The sequence below is a fragment of the Coregonus clupeaformis genome, chromosome 37 (assembly GCF_020615455.1).
Source record: "Coregonus clupeaformis isolate EN_2021a chromosome 37, ASM2061545v1, whole genome shotgun sequence".
Classification (NCBI taxonomy): Eukaryota; Metazoa; Chordata; class Actinopteri; order Salmoniformes; family Salmonidae; genus Coregonus; species Coregonus clupeaformis.
Genome location: NC_059228.1, coordinates 26,208,534 through 26,221,707, shown reverse-complemented (window position 1 = coordinate 26,221,707; position 13,174 = coordinate 26,208,534). Strand labels below are relative to the sequence as shown.

The window sequence follows — 13,174 nt, the reverse complement described above, 5'->3', positions numbered from 1 at the left end:
TCCCACAGGTTTACCTTGCATGGCCTACATTCAGTAGTTACAGAAGTAGGCTGCCATCTCCTTCATACAGCAGGCCGAGAGGGAGAGAGAGAGGGGGGTATCAAGGAGGGGTCAGAACAACCCTCGGTGCCCATCTGGCCTTCTTGCCAAGCTTGCCGTGCCAACACAGAGAAAATCATGCCAGCTCAGAGAGTGTGCCACTGTCCTGAACATGCCATGCCAGATGATAGCCTACCACTAAACACATGCCACAGTCCCAGCACAAGGGAGTACGCTAGTCTAATGATCTAAAGGTCAGCACTCTGTTCTAGCCTAGGCTTATTCACCTTGAGACATAGCAGCGGTAGAGGTATACACAAAAATGTGTTCACACACCTTGAGAATTTAGGGCAGTGTGCACACAGTGTTTACAGGCACAGAGACACAGGCAGGCAGGGTGGAATTACAGCTGAGCAGCTCAGGTGAGTCACTCATTACACTGCAGTAGGCAAAGCTACAGGCCAACACCCCATCTATTCACCATTATTACAGGTCTGTTAGAGGTCTGTTGCCGTTTCACTGCAGAGGTGGAAATGAAACAAGAGGTATTCTTATTGTGTGGTCTAGGTTTGAGTGACAGTGTAGTAAGCTAGGCACAACTAAGCCAACTGATAGTGTGTGAGATCAGATGGATCTTGATGATGTAACCTATGAGCCACACCCAACCGGCCTGGGCCAGCCTATCAGAAGGCTGCCCTTACAGTCATGGGTTAACATGCCTCTGGGGTGTGTGTGTGAGAGAGAGCGAGATGCTATCTCCCTCTCGCTAATACTAACTTCAGCGCTAGCACAAAGGGCAGATACGTGGTATTGATGAGAGAGATATTGATAGAAAGAATACGCCTGCTTGCGTATTTGACAAAATAGTCAGTGAAGCGAGAGTGCCTCAGGCCCTTGTTACTCAGTGAAGTCTGAAGTCAAATTACTATCAGCTCTGACTGCAGCATGACAACACGGAGGAAGAAAGCAGCTGAAAATATCTTCCTCTGATTGCAGAGAAGAGTTGACCCCTAAGCCTGATGAAGGTCTTACCACTCATTCCCAAGTCTATAGTCCAGACTCCAAACAATACCGGACGGAGACTTGTGTCCGTGTCTGCTCTCCTCCTCCAGCTCTAATCTCAAAGGCATGGATACTGGTAAAGCAACATGGTGGAGACTGTCCTGAAACCTGAGTTGTAGTTGGGAAGCAATTAAAATGGGAACACACAGCTTTGCCCTATCTTTGTAGGCCATGGAAGGAGAAGCAGTGAAGGATGCTGGGTAATTTTCCTTACCCATTGTGTGGACACTGGAGAGATAGAAACCAGAGCTTAGGCAAGGAGAAGGGAGAGAGAGAGAGAGAGGCAGTGTGGGGAGAGGAGATAAGCAACACTCCAGTATAGAATGATCGCTCTCTCTTCCGCTTTCCTTCCATTCTCTCTAACACAGTGCTAAAACCTTTATGACCTGACAGTATCATCTCCCCATCATAACATATAGGCTATGCATGCGCAAATGCGCGCGCATTCACACACACACAGGATAATTACACAGGATTTACAGGAACACTGCCTCACGACGCACACACACAGGAGCATGTGAGCCCTTCACACACAGGCATGCACGCATGCAGACACACATACACAAACACAAAGGGGGCAGATGAAGAGACGGATGCAGCGTGAGCGTTCACATATACAGTACCCTAGGGTGCAGCTTGAGTGGAGCTTTCACTTAATAAACAAACACTTCCTCTTACCTGACTGAGCCATAATGTAATGTTACATAAAGCAGGATTACATAGGCTGAGAATAGAAAAATAGAACCATTCTGCAGAATAGAGCCTGTCCAGGATCCATTAGCAATGGGTGGGTGTATCCTGCACAAATTTCATAACACACTCCAGGAATAATACCCATGTGGGCTATACAATATATTGTATTCAGATTGAGGACAACCTGGAATTTGAAAGAGCAATGTCTAGTGTGTCGGGTCAACTTTTGTGTCTGACAAAGGATAGTGCAAAGTTGTTGTCAGTTGTCCTGTTCCTGGTTGTATCCTTCATATTACAGCATCATTCATATGCTGTGCTTTTCATTGGCCCCATCTGTCAATCAAACAACCAGCATCCCCCAATCACGTGAGAACTAGTCTGGACTGGACTTTCTCAGAGCTATTGCAACTACAGTCGCATCTCAAAATCCTAATTTTGAGACCAACCAGAAAAAATCTCGCGGGCAAAGCAGATGAGGACCCATTTATATGAAATAGGGACACGTCATGCTGTTGACTGATCATTGCTGGCGTGCACAAAAATACTATTTTGGTGTGTCGACCATGCAATTGCAGGTGATAGTGAAATGATAATAGGGACTGTCCATGAACGAAAGGTAAACGTTAGTAAAACACGTCATCATGACGCAGGAGGCATTTATTAATCACAGGTGGGTGGTTCGCTGAGCTGAAGCAAAACCTGCTTGACAGTCACTGCTACATCAGCATTGTATTATCCGCCCGCATTGGCTTGTGTGCTGGCAATACTGGAGACTGATTACTCTCCGTTATCGTAGACTGCTCTCCGACAATGTTTTTCCGCTCATAAATAAATTGGAGGGAAGGACATCGGAGCCAATACATGCTTTCTGTGTTGCTTCCATCGTGCTAGGCTAGCAAGCTAACAAACCTGTCAAATGGAATGACCGGTGTAGGTTGTCTAGCTAGCCAATGTCTGTTAGCTTGCTCACTCACACTCAGGCAGAAGTCAAACTCCTATGTATGGCTGGTTGGGATGGCGTATATGGAACCACCACCACCTTTCATTTCCAGAATCCAGGTGGGTTTAGCCAGCTTCACTGTCTATATTTCAGCAACTGAGATTACCTTTAGCCTCGCAGTCAGCGCAGTACTTGTTGTCGTCCTCTCGGAGCATTTTGGTCAGAATGGCCTGATGCTGCTCATTCAGTTTCTGGGCTTTTTCTCTCTCCGACCGCGTCGACATCTCTGAACAAGTTATGGTGCAATATTCCCAAAGAAAACCCCTACTGTACCCTTACCATCTGTGTCTAATTGAAATGCATTAAAGGAAGACCATCCCTGGGTATGTGCAGCTTCCTACAACCGTACTGCTCGCAGCCAAGCTCAATATGGGGGCCCGTGTTCCGCTAGCAGTACCAATGGGTCGTCACTGGTTACCCCAGCCACAAATGTATAAACCACGCCTATTTCTACAAGTTATATTCTTAACATCTGATTTGAAACCTAACATTAACCCTAGCCTTAAACACAGTGCTAACCGTATGCCTAACGCTAACCTTAAATTAAGACCAGAAAGCAAATGTGTGTTTCCATGAATTCTTACGATACAGCCAATTCTGACTTTGTGGCTGTGTTAACTGGTGGCAACTGTACCAATGCCGCACAGATATGGGAACATCCGGCTTTGAATCTTCAAAATATAAGTCCGTAGACTTTTATTTGCATCTTCAAAATATAAGTCCGTAGACTTTTATTTGCAATAGAGTCTAACTGCAGACATCGGCCGTGTTCGAGAGCATCAAAACCGTGATGTATCATGGGTAAATTGTGATTGGCTGACTCATATACAAATAATATTGAATAGTTATTTATGATGCAAGGTGATTTGTAGCTGTCAGTCTCACCTTTAAAGTCGCGATGTCGAATGCGCCCATCATCTCTCAGGCCCCCCTCTATACTGCCACCTACTGGTGGGATACGTTTAGATATTATCTCTCAGGCCCCTCTCTATACTGCTCCCTACTGGTGGGATAAATTTAGACCATCTCTCAGGCCCTTAATCTCACAGGCCCCTCTCCAACGCCAGGATCCCTCAATGATATGACTATACTGCCACCTATTGGTGGGATGAGTTTCCGGTTTTGAATGAAAATGTCTTAATGATTCTTAGCAATCACATTTTGACAGCATCACTTTTGATTTAAACCAAACGGTTGAGTTTGAGATAATTTAAAAGCTTACAATCAGTGTTGTCTCGGGACTGATAGGGTTCATGTGCAATGTTTTATCTTAAAATTGATGTGTAATCTGTTGACGTTGGAACTGTGGGAAAACAGTGCTCGGCAGGAGGGGGCGAAGGACACTGTGTACCGTTCATTGTGTATTCGTTTCCATCTAAAGTGCGTTGTCAGTCGTTTGGGCACGATCCTCTCTGTGGTAAACAGAAAAAATAATCTGCTTCATGTGTCAGGCCCGGAAGTGACGAACCAGGCGTTGGAGAGGGGCCTGAGAGATGAAGGCCTGAGAGATGATGTATGCAGCTGGACCCCTCTCTTTATTTGAGGTAGCCACTGCTCCCAAATGCTGCTAGCAGAACACAGCAGCAAAGGACTGTTTCCAGCTATAGGACCCAATCACAGTAATGGTTTCGAGACAGCTGACAGGGGCCCTGTTTGAAAACATAAAAATCCTTCCTCTCCTCAGGAATTCAGGTAATTGATAAGATGACAGCAAAGGTACCATCCTCCAGGTTTCTCCAATTCAACAATGTCTCAATTAAGTAAGAATGTATAGCTAAAACATGCTGAAGGTTTTGAGAGTAGTCTCCCTAGGCAGACATGTTGGGCGTGTTCGAGCGGTTACATTTGACAAAAAAAAGGTACTTTGGAGATATTCATATTTATTATGTTGAATAAATTAATGTGAAATTTAATTCAGAATCTAGACATACACCGTATTTTAAAGCACACTATAAGGAGTATAATGACACCAAGATATTGTCTGTATCATGTGCGGTTCACAGATCATATCAGAATAAAATGTTTATTCTATTCTATTGAGCCATTTACTTTATGTTCGTATTCTCATATTTTATTATTTCTTGTTGTTGCAATGTCGAGAAGGAACCTGCAAGTAAGCATTTCGTTGGACAGTGTATACCATGTGTATATTCTGTAGGCTACATAAGTCACAAAAAAAACTTGAAATGTAACTATAAGCCTACAAAGGGCCTAAAATTAGCTAGATCTACTCAGGGTTTTCTATAGCTAGGCGGCTTCAATTAGCTTCCCATTCCAGCTCAGGCTTCATCCATAATACGACGGTGGATATGACTTGTCCGCCTGCCGCTAGCAGGTTTGTAACTGCGCATGCATGTCACACATGGCTAGTCGAATGTGGAACTCAGTATTGAGACAATAATGAAACGTGAATCCATGGGCAAGACAGTGCCACATTTTCATTTGTGCCTAAATCAAAGTTATCTTGAAAATTCAGCAGGCTATTGTGTGAAATAGACTTCTAGAAGTGCCATCTTTATTTTATTACTTTGGTGTGCTTTGTTGTGGTATCAAAGCACAAGCACGTTTTTTCCCACTCCTATGTATCGATAAAATCATACAAAAGTTTTACTGTGCGTGAAGTTTCAAATGCATTTGTAATCACTAAATGATTAATGTGATAGGGTAGTATGACACCTCCACTGTGGGGCTCTATGAAGGGTCTGTGCCGCCAGTTGAGGACCAATGAAGTCAGATTCCCTCCCTGAAATCAGATTGTGTCATCATCCACTTCATTTGAGGAAGTCAAATGATTAAATATTTTATTAATCAAATGTATTTTTGGGTGTTAAATAATAGTAATGGTAAAATATCATAAAACCTAGTGGTCAAACAGGGAAATGGTTCCAATTGTTTTTCCACCATTCATTTTTCCCATAGGGGATTTTAGAAACACTTAAAATAAGGGCTGTGTTTCATGTAGGCTTTATTATACCTCACCACTGCTTTCTCTGGTTGCAAATAAGGACAACAGTTTGAGGTCTGACAAAGGGTCTATGTTGATGAGGTTAAAGAGGGAAATGGGAGCAGAAATGGGAGCAGATGTGGTTTGTTATGTTAGAATGGCCTTATCATGATAATCAGTGATTGGTATGCTATGCTTATGCTATGCAGGATGTTTAACTAGTGTGGATATATTCAACTCTCCATAGAAGGGTTGACAACATCACGAAAACGATGTGCGTGCTTCCATGGGGCAGAAGTCAGTGTGTTGTTTTGATTCTGGATGGCCAGATTGCTAGCAATGACTAGAAGGACAAGAAACTGCCGTGTGGGGAATCTTAAGTGGCTCGTTTCATCTTGTTATTGATACCATGTCTTGTTTTGATGTGTTTTGACTGATTTCTGGTCAATGCTAATATGGCTAAATTTCACTAGCTAGCTAACCAACAACAGTAAGGATTTATTTCAAAGATAACAAGTGGTCATTGTGCAAATGTATTGATGTTTTCAATAAACATACAAGATGAAATACAGCTTTCATGTTGTCAACAATCTAAGCCAACCCCATCTGTTTTGCGCCCATGGCTACGTGCTTCTCGTTTTTGTTGCTAACCAACCAACCAGTCTAATATACAAGTCATTTCTTAGTCTCACCACTAGGTGTCTCTCTTTACCATGACACTAGCTATTCCTATTCCCCTCCTTTCAACAGTTTGGGGATAAACGCCGAAAATAAGGTATGAGGTTAATACAAGCTTAGGATATCTTATACGTTTTGTTCAATGACATAATATCAGTCAGTTAACATGACCTTTATGAATCATAAAGGCTTTATGTGCTTTTTAAAATTACATAAATGTTTCCAAATTTTTACAAAACGTTATGTTAGCTGATGAAGATGATCTCGTATAACAAAACGTATGAAATGTCCTAAGCCTGTGATTACCACAGACTTTATTTTCGGCGATTAACCAAAACCCCTCCAAAAACACCATTAATTCCCACATAGGCTTTGTCCAACGAACCATGGCAGAGTTAGTGCCTATAAAAAGACGCCATTACTATTTATCTATATTACCACGTCACAATCCAAAATAAAATGTAAATAATATTAAATAGGCCTATTTTGAAGCTACTGATTTTTTTAAATGACAAAAACATAAATTATGAGGTTGTATAGTTTATGTTTTTGTCATTTAAAAAAATCAGTAGCTTCAAAATAGGCCTAAGTAATATTATTTAAATCTCTGTCTGTCTGTCTGTCTGTCTGTCTGTCTGTCTGTCTGTCTGTCTGTCTGTCTATGAAACAGGTGGAAGCCAGGCCAAAGCAAGGTGCTGTTCGGCAGGAATGATCAAGCGGGGAGGTCAAGGTGGCCCAACCATATAGGTCCAACTCAGCTGAGAAGATGAGTCATGTCATGTTGACTGCCCATGGAAAGGTGAGATTCATTTATATTCTCAATCCAGTAGGTGGAGATAGATTCACTGTCCGAAACGAGGCGGAGCTTACATTCCAATGGGATGAGTTTCCTCCTGCAACGTCACTCTGGGATAGGCTGCGATCACTCCTTCGAACTACGCTGTCAACGGTGTTTCAGGGCTGATAGGCACCTACAGCTTCAGGAAAGTGTTGGGGAAAATAATCTAAATCATCGTACATAATCGTGTTATTTGATCGGTTTGGGTAATGGCCAGGCAATAATTTCACTGAGTTTTGAACGCAACGCGTTTCCCGAATGCGACTACCAACTTCCAAGCGAAGCAATCGCGACTGAAAACTTTCATTTCAAGAAGGCCTTGTATTTTTTTAGTTTTTATGCAACAGGTCCACGGCACATGCGGAGAGGAGACTGATTAGGCTGTAAAGCCTACGAAGTACATGTAGTTGTCTTTGGTTTATTTTACAGCCAATGGTACAACTTACTTTCATTAACAAGAAGAGACAACTCATCGACTTGCTTATCGGACAGGCTACGGGACAGGATCAGGATTACAAAGCAATCGACGCCTTCAGTTTTCCTCGAAACTACGAGCCAAGGAATTCTACATTTGGTTAAATGCGGTACGAGGCTAAAATGATGCCGGTGAGAGTTTCTTCCTTTAATTGCTTGAAAAAATGTGTTGTGACACTATATTACAGGGCTATTTGCTTGTCATTCGTTGAGTTGATACAGTGACATTGTAGGTAGGCTAGCTGATAGTCTACGCAACATTGTAGCACACTCCAGTCGCAGGCATTAAATTGACATATAACGTTACTGGCTGGTTACTTTTTCTCGATATCCACTTTCAATAAATGTGTTTTCAGCCATAAAGGAAAACTCAAGTTACTCTACATGCTACGCATTACAATTTACACTTTACATGTTTTTTTTTTTTTTTTATAATACGGACATTATTTTCTTTGGGGATGATGGAACCTAAAGTTTGGCTACCCAAGACTCATGAAGGAAACTATATAATTCAACAGATTTTCAGATATTGTTTAATCTTTAAGAAACGGAGTCTTGATGTTTTTTTGCCTATAGGCTAAAACATTTATGCAGGAAACCTTTTAAAATGTTGTATTTACTAGGTAGTAGGTATTATTGTTCGCATTGACTAACCAACCGGACACAGCACTGAGGATTTGCATAGTAGCCTAATCTGATGCACAATCACCTCAGTGTGTACATTTTTATGTCCGTAGGAGATTGAGTTGTGCTAAATCTTTTTTTTTTTTTTTTTAAAAGGTCATTCTATTCTTTAATCAGATAGTTTTGAGACAGAATTTGAATATTGTGGTTATTGTTTTTTGTTAAACAAAGCACCCAGCAACTCTGTCTAAAGCCAGTTAGGTAAGCTTTGAACCTGGACCCCTGCCAACATCATCATAAGAGGTCCATTCCTTTTGCTGCAGTGCTGAGCTCGATCTCTCAGTACTTATTTTAAGTATAGAGAAAGAGAGGAGAAGGAGCAGAGCTAGGGGTGGGAGGAGGTATAGAAAACATCTTGAAATGATGACTGGGACTGTTGTATATTTTTAAAAATGCCAGGCTAAGTGCCTAACTGATACTGACTGTATAGGTACCTAGGTTGTGGTGCAAAGTCCAAACGTGTCTGTGACCAGTCAGTGTGCTGTGCACTACTCTGTATGGCACCAGCTGGTAAACATTTAGGATGAAAGGAAAGTTCTTCAGGTTGTGGTTGATCGCCCCCCCCAGGAGTTGTCAGGACCTCTACCCCTAGGAATGCTTATTTTCTGAAGGGGTTTCCCTAATATCCACAGCAAACGTATGTAGGTGGACGTCTGTGCCCTGAAGTTAAATGTTACTGTGAGCTTAAGAACTCACAGAATCACTTTGTCGTCATTTGTGCGTAATTATGTGAGTGGATCTGTACAAACACTGTACTATGTTTATCTTAGTATTACTGTACATATTGGTAGCCTACAGTGTGTGCTTCTCTCCCCCTCATTCCTCCCTTTCCAGTAACTTATCTGGATGACTGAATGAGTCATGTTGTCAGGCAGCAGTAACAGAGTGCTATTTGAATGACTCCTGTCTGCGAGATATGACCTAGCGCCACTATTCACACCCAGCCATTTGTTATCGCCAACCTCCATTCACATGGACCTCAATATAAATCCTTATCCTTGCCATGCCATGTTTCCATGGCGGAGATCTTTATAGGCCACAGGAGACCTTGCGTGTGTGGTGTGGTGTGTTATCTAGCCCTTTAACGTGTCTACTCTGTGCTGTTACCTCGTACCTCTGCACAGCAACTCGGTACCAGTACCCTGTGTATATAGCCAAGTAATTGTTACTCATTGTTTATTTATTCTTTGTGTTATTATTTTTCTGTCTGCATTGTTTGGAAGGGCCTGTAAGTAAGCATTTCAATGTTAGTCTAGCATGTGACAAATAACATTTGATTTGATCAGTACGGTCAGCAGTCAGCCCAATCCCCATCACAATATAGCCACATTGGAACATGAGGTATTGTCTGTGCTTGTACAATGAACATCCCCTGGACCTGTATGTACTGTTCAGTGCTCTGCGGTAGATAGAATGTAGCAGCATCATGGCTGGCTGGCATGGGGGAGGACGGTAAAGAAGGGTCCCTGTTTTCGGAGGACAATGGGCCCAGGGACTCTTTATGACATGGTGTGGAAGAGGACATTGTGTGTGTGTCCTGTCTGTCTATGATAAGAGATGCTCTCCCTTTTTTTTTCTTGGACCATTGTGGATGCAGGCTAGTTGTACACAACAGTTTTACTGTGATGTATCCTTATCTTCTGTCCTGCCAAGCTCTGTGTACAGCTAGCAGTGATTAACACATTTGGTCTTGAGCTGATGTTTACTAAGTGTTGTGATCAAAGCTCATGTTTTTTGTTGTTGCAGGGTTTCTTTTTGGGAGGTTGGTGTGATTTGAATTGATTACTCCTAACCTCTAACAGTTTTGGAGGGTAATGAGGTGAAACTCTGGTTAGCCTATAGGCCTATCCTTCATTAAAGGCCAAACCTTTCATGTTATAAAAAAATATATACTGTCACAATGAATTCTTAGACCTATACACATTTGTTCCTAAACAGCAATATGTTCAATGTTGACCAAAACATATTGTCTTAATCAACAGCCACCACACTAGACTTGGTGTTGGTGGTGATAGAATGGTGGGAAAATTAGGTGACGTTGTGGGGAGCCCTGCTTGACTTTGCTGTATGTCAACAGAGACCTTAAGAGACTTTCTCTCTGTGTGACCACTGTCTGGCTTTGTGTTGACTCTCTGGGAGGGCCCCTTCTTACGCAACACCTGACATTCACACCAGTCAGGTGGAGGTTGGCTCGGCTATATGAGGGAGAACCAAGGACATACAGTATGTTCATGTGTACACAAGGACCTCCGCTTGGAATGATCACTGAGCCATAACGAATCAACTGCTTAAGGCTAGTGGTAAAAAACAATGCCTTTTTAATAATAAAATAGGCCTAGTGCTGGACGGATGTGTTTTGTAGAGGAGTGAGTGTGTTAGGGCAATATGCTGGTATTCAAATCTAGATAGTCTCCATATGTACAGTACATGACACACTGAGATAAGTGTCCTCAGTGATAAATGTTCTGAGTGGGTGTCCTCTTTATAGTAGCTTAATGAGAATGGATATGGGTGTAACTACTGAAGTAGTCCCTTCAGAGGAGGGGAGAAGGCACAGCAACATAGAATCACCTGACCTGGCGTCCACTTATCTGCGCTAGAATCCAGAGTGATTGACGTGACGTCCTTGGTGGATTCAGGTGAAAGGGGTAAGGATGTTTAGAGTGGCTGTACTGTAGAGAGATTATGAGACACAGTGAGGATATTGTGAGTGTAATGTCAGGGACTGTAATCCTAGGCCACCCATGGGGATGAGCAAGGCCAGAGTAGAGCACTGTAGCAGCCAGGGGTGGTCAGAGGATTTACCTGAAACTAGGCATACACTTCTGGAAAACTTATTGTGTCCCTCGCTCACTCACCTGCGCCAGTGATTTCTTTAAACTTGATCCTGCTCATTCCAAATTGGCCCTAATAAATACATTATAACGTGTCCCTTCTAAAACATGGGATTGTGGTTGTTGCTCAGCTTAAAACCAGTTAGTCAAGGACAGGAAAGGGAAGATTACGGATAGAAGTTGGCTTATTCTGCTTAATATGACTCCCATTTCTCTCATCTCTCACAGGAAGTTCGTAGTTGGATCGCTTTCATCACAATACGATATGCAGGATGGAGAGAACAGGGAAGGAGGAGTTTAGAGGGAAACATGGTGCAGTGCAGACCAAGACGGGAGGTTATGAATTTAAGTAGGGTGTGATGTAGCCTACTGCAGACTACAGCACAAGTTGATGCAGCTGAGTTGTGTACCACAGGCTACCGCTCTCACCAATGACATTTTCTCCTCCGTCTTCCCCTTTAGTGGAGGTAGATTAAAAGGAATAATGTATAGAGGATTCTGCCTTGTTGTTTTTGAAGTACTGCCTGGCTGGAGCGTAGGCAAGTCTTTAGGCCCAGAGTCTTGCAGAGAGGACGGACGGACAGACAGACAAAGGCAAGGAGATGCAGCCTGTCTTGATGCAGTCTCTTGACTTCCTTAGAGGGGGCTCGCACCTAGTTGGCTCGCTTGCTTACCGCAGCAATAATATATGTAATGGACAGAGAAGGGTGTGTGTGTCTGTGCACTTGCATGTGTGTGTGGCCAGGCAGCACTCCGTAGGTATCTCTGACTGCACTACATGACTAAAAGTATGTGGACGAACATCTCATTCCAAAATCATAGGCCTTAATATGGAGTTGGTCCCCTCTTTGCTGCTATAACAGCCTCCACTCTTCTGGGAAGGCTTTCCGCTAGATGTTGGAACATTGCTGTGGGGACTTGCTTCCATTCAGCCACTAGCATTAGTGAGGTCGAGCACTGATGTTGGGCGATTAGGCTTGGCTCGCGGACGGTATTCCAATTCATCCCAAAGGTGTTCGATGGGGTTGAGGTCAGGGCTCTGTGCAGGCCAGTCAAGTTCTTCCACACCGATCTTGACAAACCATTTCTGTATGGACCTCGCTTTGTGCATGGGGCATTGTCATGCTGAAAGTGAAAATGGCCTTCCCCAAACTGTTGCCACAAAGTTGGAAGCACAGAATCGTCTAGAATGTTATTGTATGCTGTAGCGTTAAGATTTCCCTTCACTGGAACTAAGAGGCCTAGCCTGAACCATGAAAACAGTCCCAGACCATTATTCCTCCTCCACCAAACTTTACAGTTGGCACTATGCATTCGGGCAGGTAGCATTCTCCTGGCATCCGCCAAACCCACATTATTCCGTCGGACTGCCAGATGGTGAAGCGTGATTCATCACGCCAGAGAACGCGTTTCCACTGCTCCAGAGTCCAATGGCGGCGAGCTTTACACCACTCCAGCCGGTGCTTGGCATTGCGCATGGTGATCTTAGGCTTGTGTGCGGCTTCTCGGCTATTGAAACCCATTTAATGTAGCTCCTGATGAACAGTTCTTGTGCTGACGTTGCTCCCAGAGGCAGTTTGGAACTCGGTAGTGAGTGTTACAACCGAGGACAAATATTTTTAAACGCACTTCAGCACTCGGCGGTCCTGTTCTGTGAGCTTGTGTGGCCTACCACTTCGCGGCTGAGCCGTTGTTGCTCCTAGACGTTTCCACTTCACAATAACAGCACTTACAGTTGACCGGGGCAGCTCAAGCAGGGCAGAAATTTGACGAACTGACTTGTTGGAAAGGTGGCATCCTATGACGGTGCCACGTTGAAAGTCACTGAGCTCTTCAGTAAGGCCATTCTACTGCCAATGTTTGTCTATGGAGATTGCATGGCTGTGTGCTCGATTCTATACACCTGTCAGCAACGGTGTTCAGCAACG

At 43.3% G+C, this 13,174-nt stretch overlaps 2 protein-coding genes across 10 annotated transcripts in view; one reads left to right on the top strand and one right to left on the bottom strand.

Moving 5' to 3' along the window:
- smap1 (small ArfGAP 1) overlaps window positions 1-3,242 on the bottom strand; it is a 50,124-nt gene extending 46,882 nt beyond the window's left edge. For 3 of the 8 annotated variants that reach the window (XM_045211592.1, XM_045211593.1, XM_045211596.1), the window contains exon 1: window positions 2,901-3,242. In XM_045211592.1, coding sequence (XP_045067527.1) covers window positions 2,901-3,018 — 118 coding nt within the window. In that variant the 5' untranslated portion in view covers window positions 3,019-3,242. The remainder of the gene's footprint in view (window positions 1-2,900) is intronic. The other 5 variants (XM_041866114.2, XM_045211591.1, XM_045211595.1 and 2 more) reach the window with 3 other exon arrangements.
- Window positions 3,243-7,338: 4,096 nt separating this feature from the next.
- The window catches only part of LOC121553584 (apoptosis-stimulating of p53 protein 2-like), a 49,684-nt gene continuing 43,848 nt past the window's right edge, over window positions 7,339-13,174 (top strand). For both annotated transcript variants that reach the window (XM_045211589.1, XM_041866818.2), the window contains exon 1: window positions 7,339-7,860. In XM_045211589.1, the coding sequence (XP_045067524.1) occupies window positions 7,834-7,860 (27 nt within the window). In that variant the 5' untranslated portion in view covers window positions 7,339-7,833. The remainder of the gene's footprint in view (window positions 7,861-13,174) is intronic.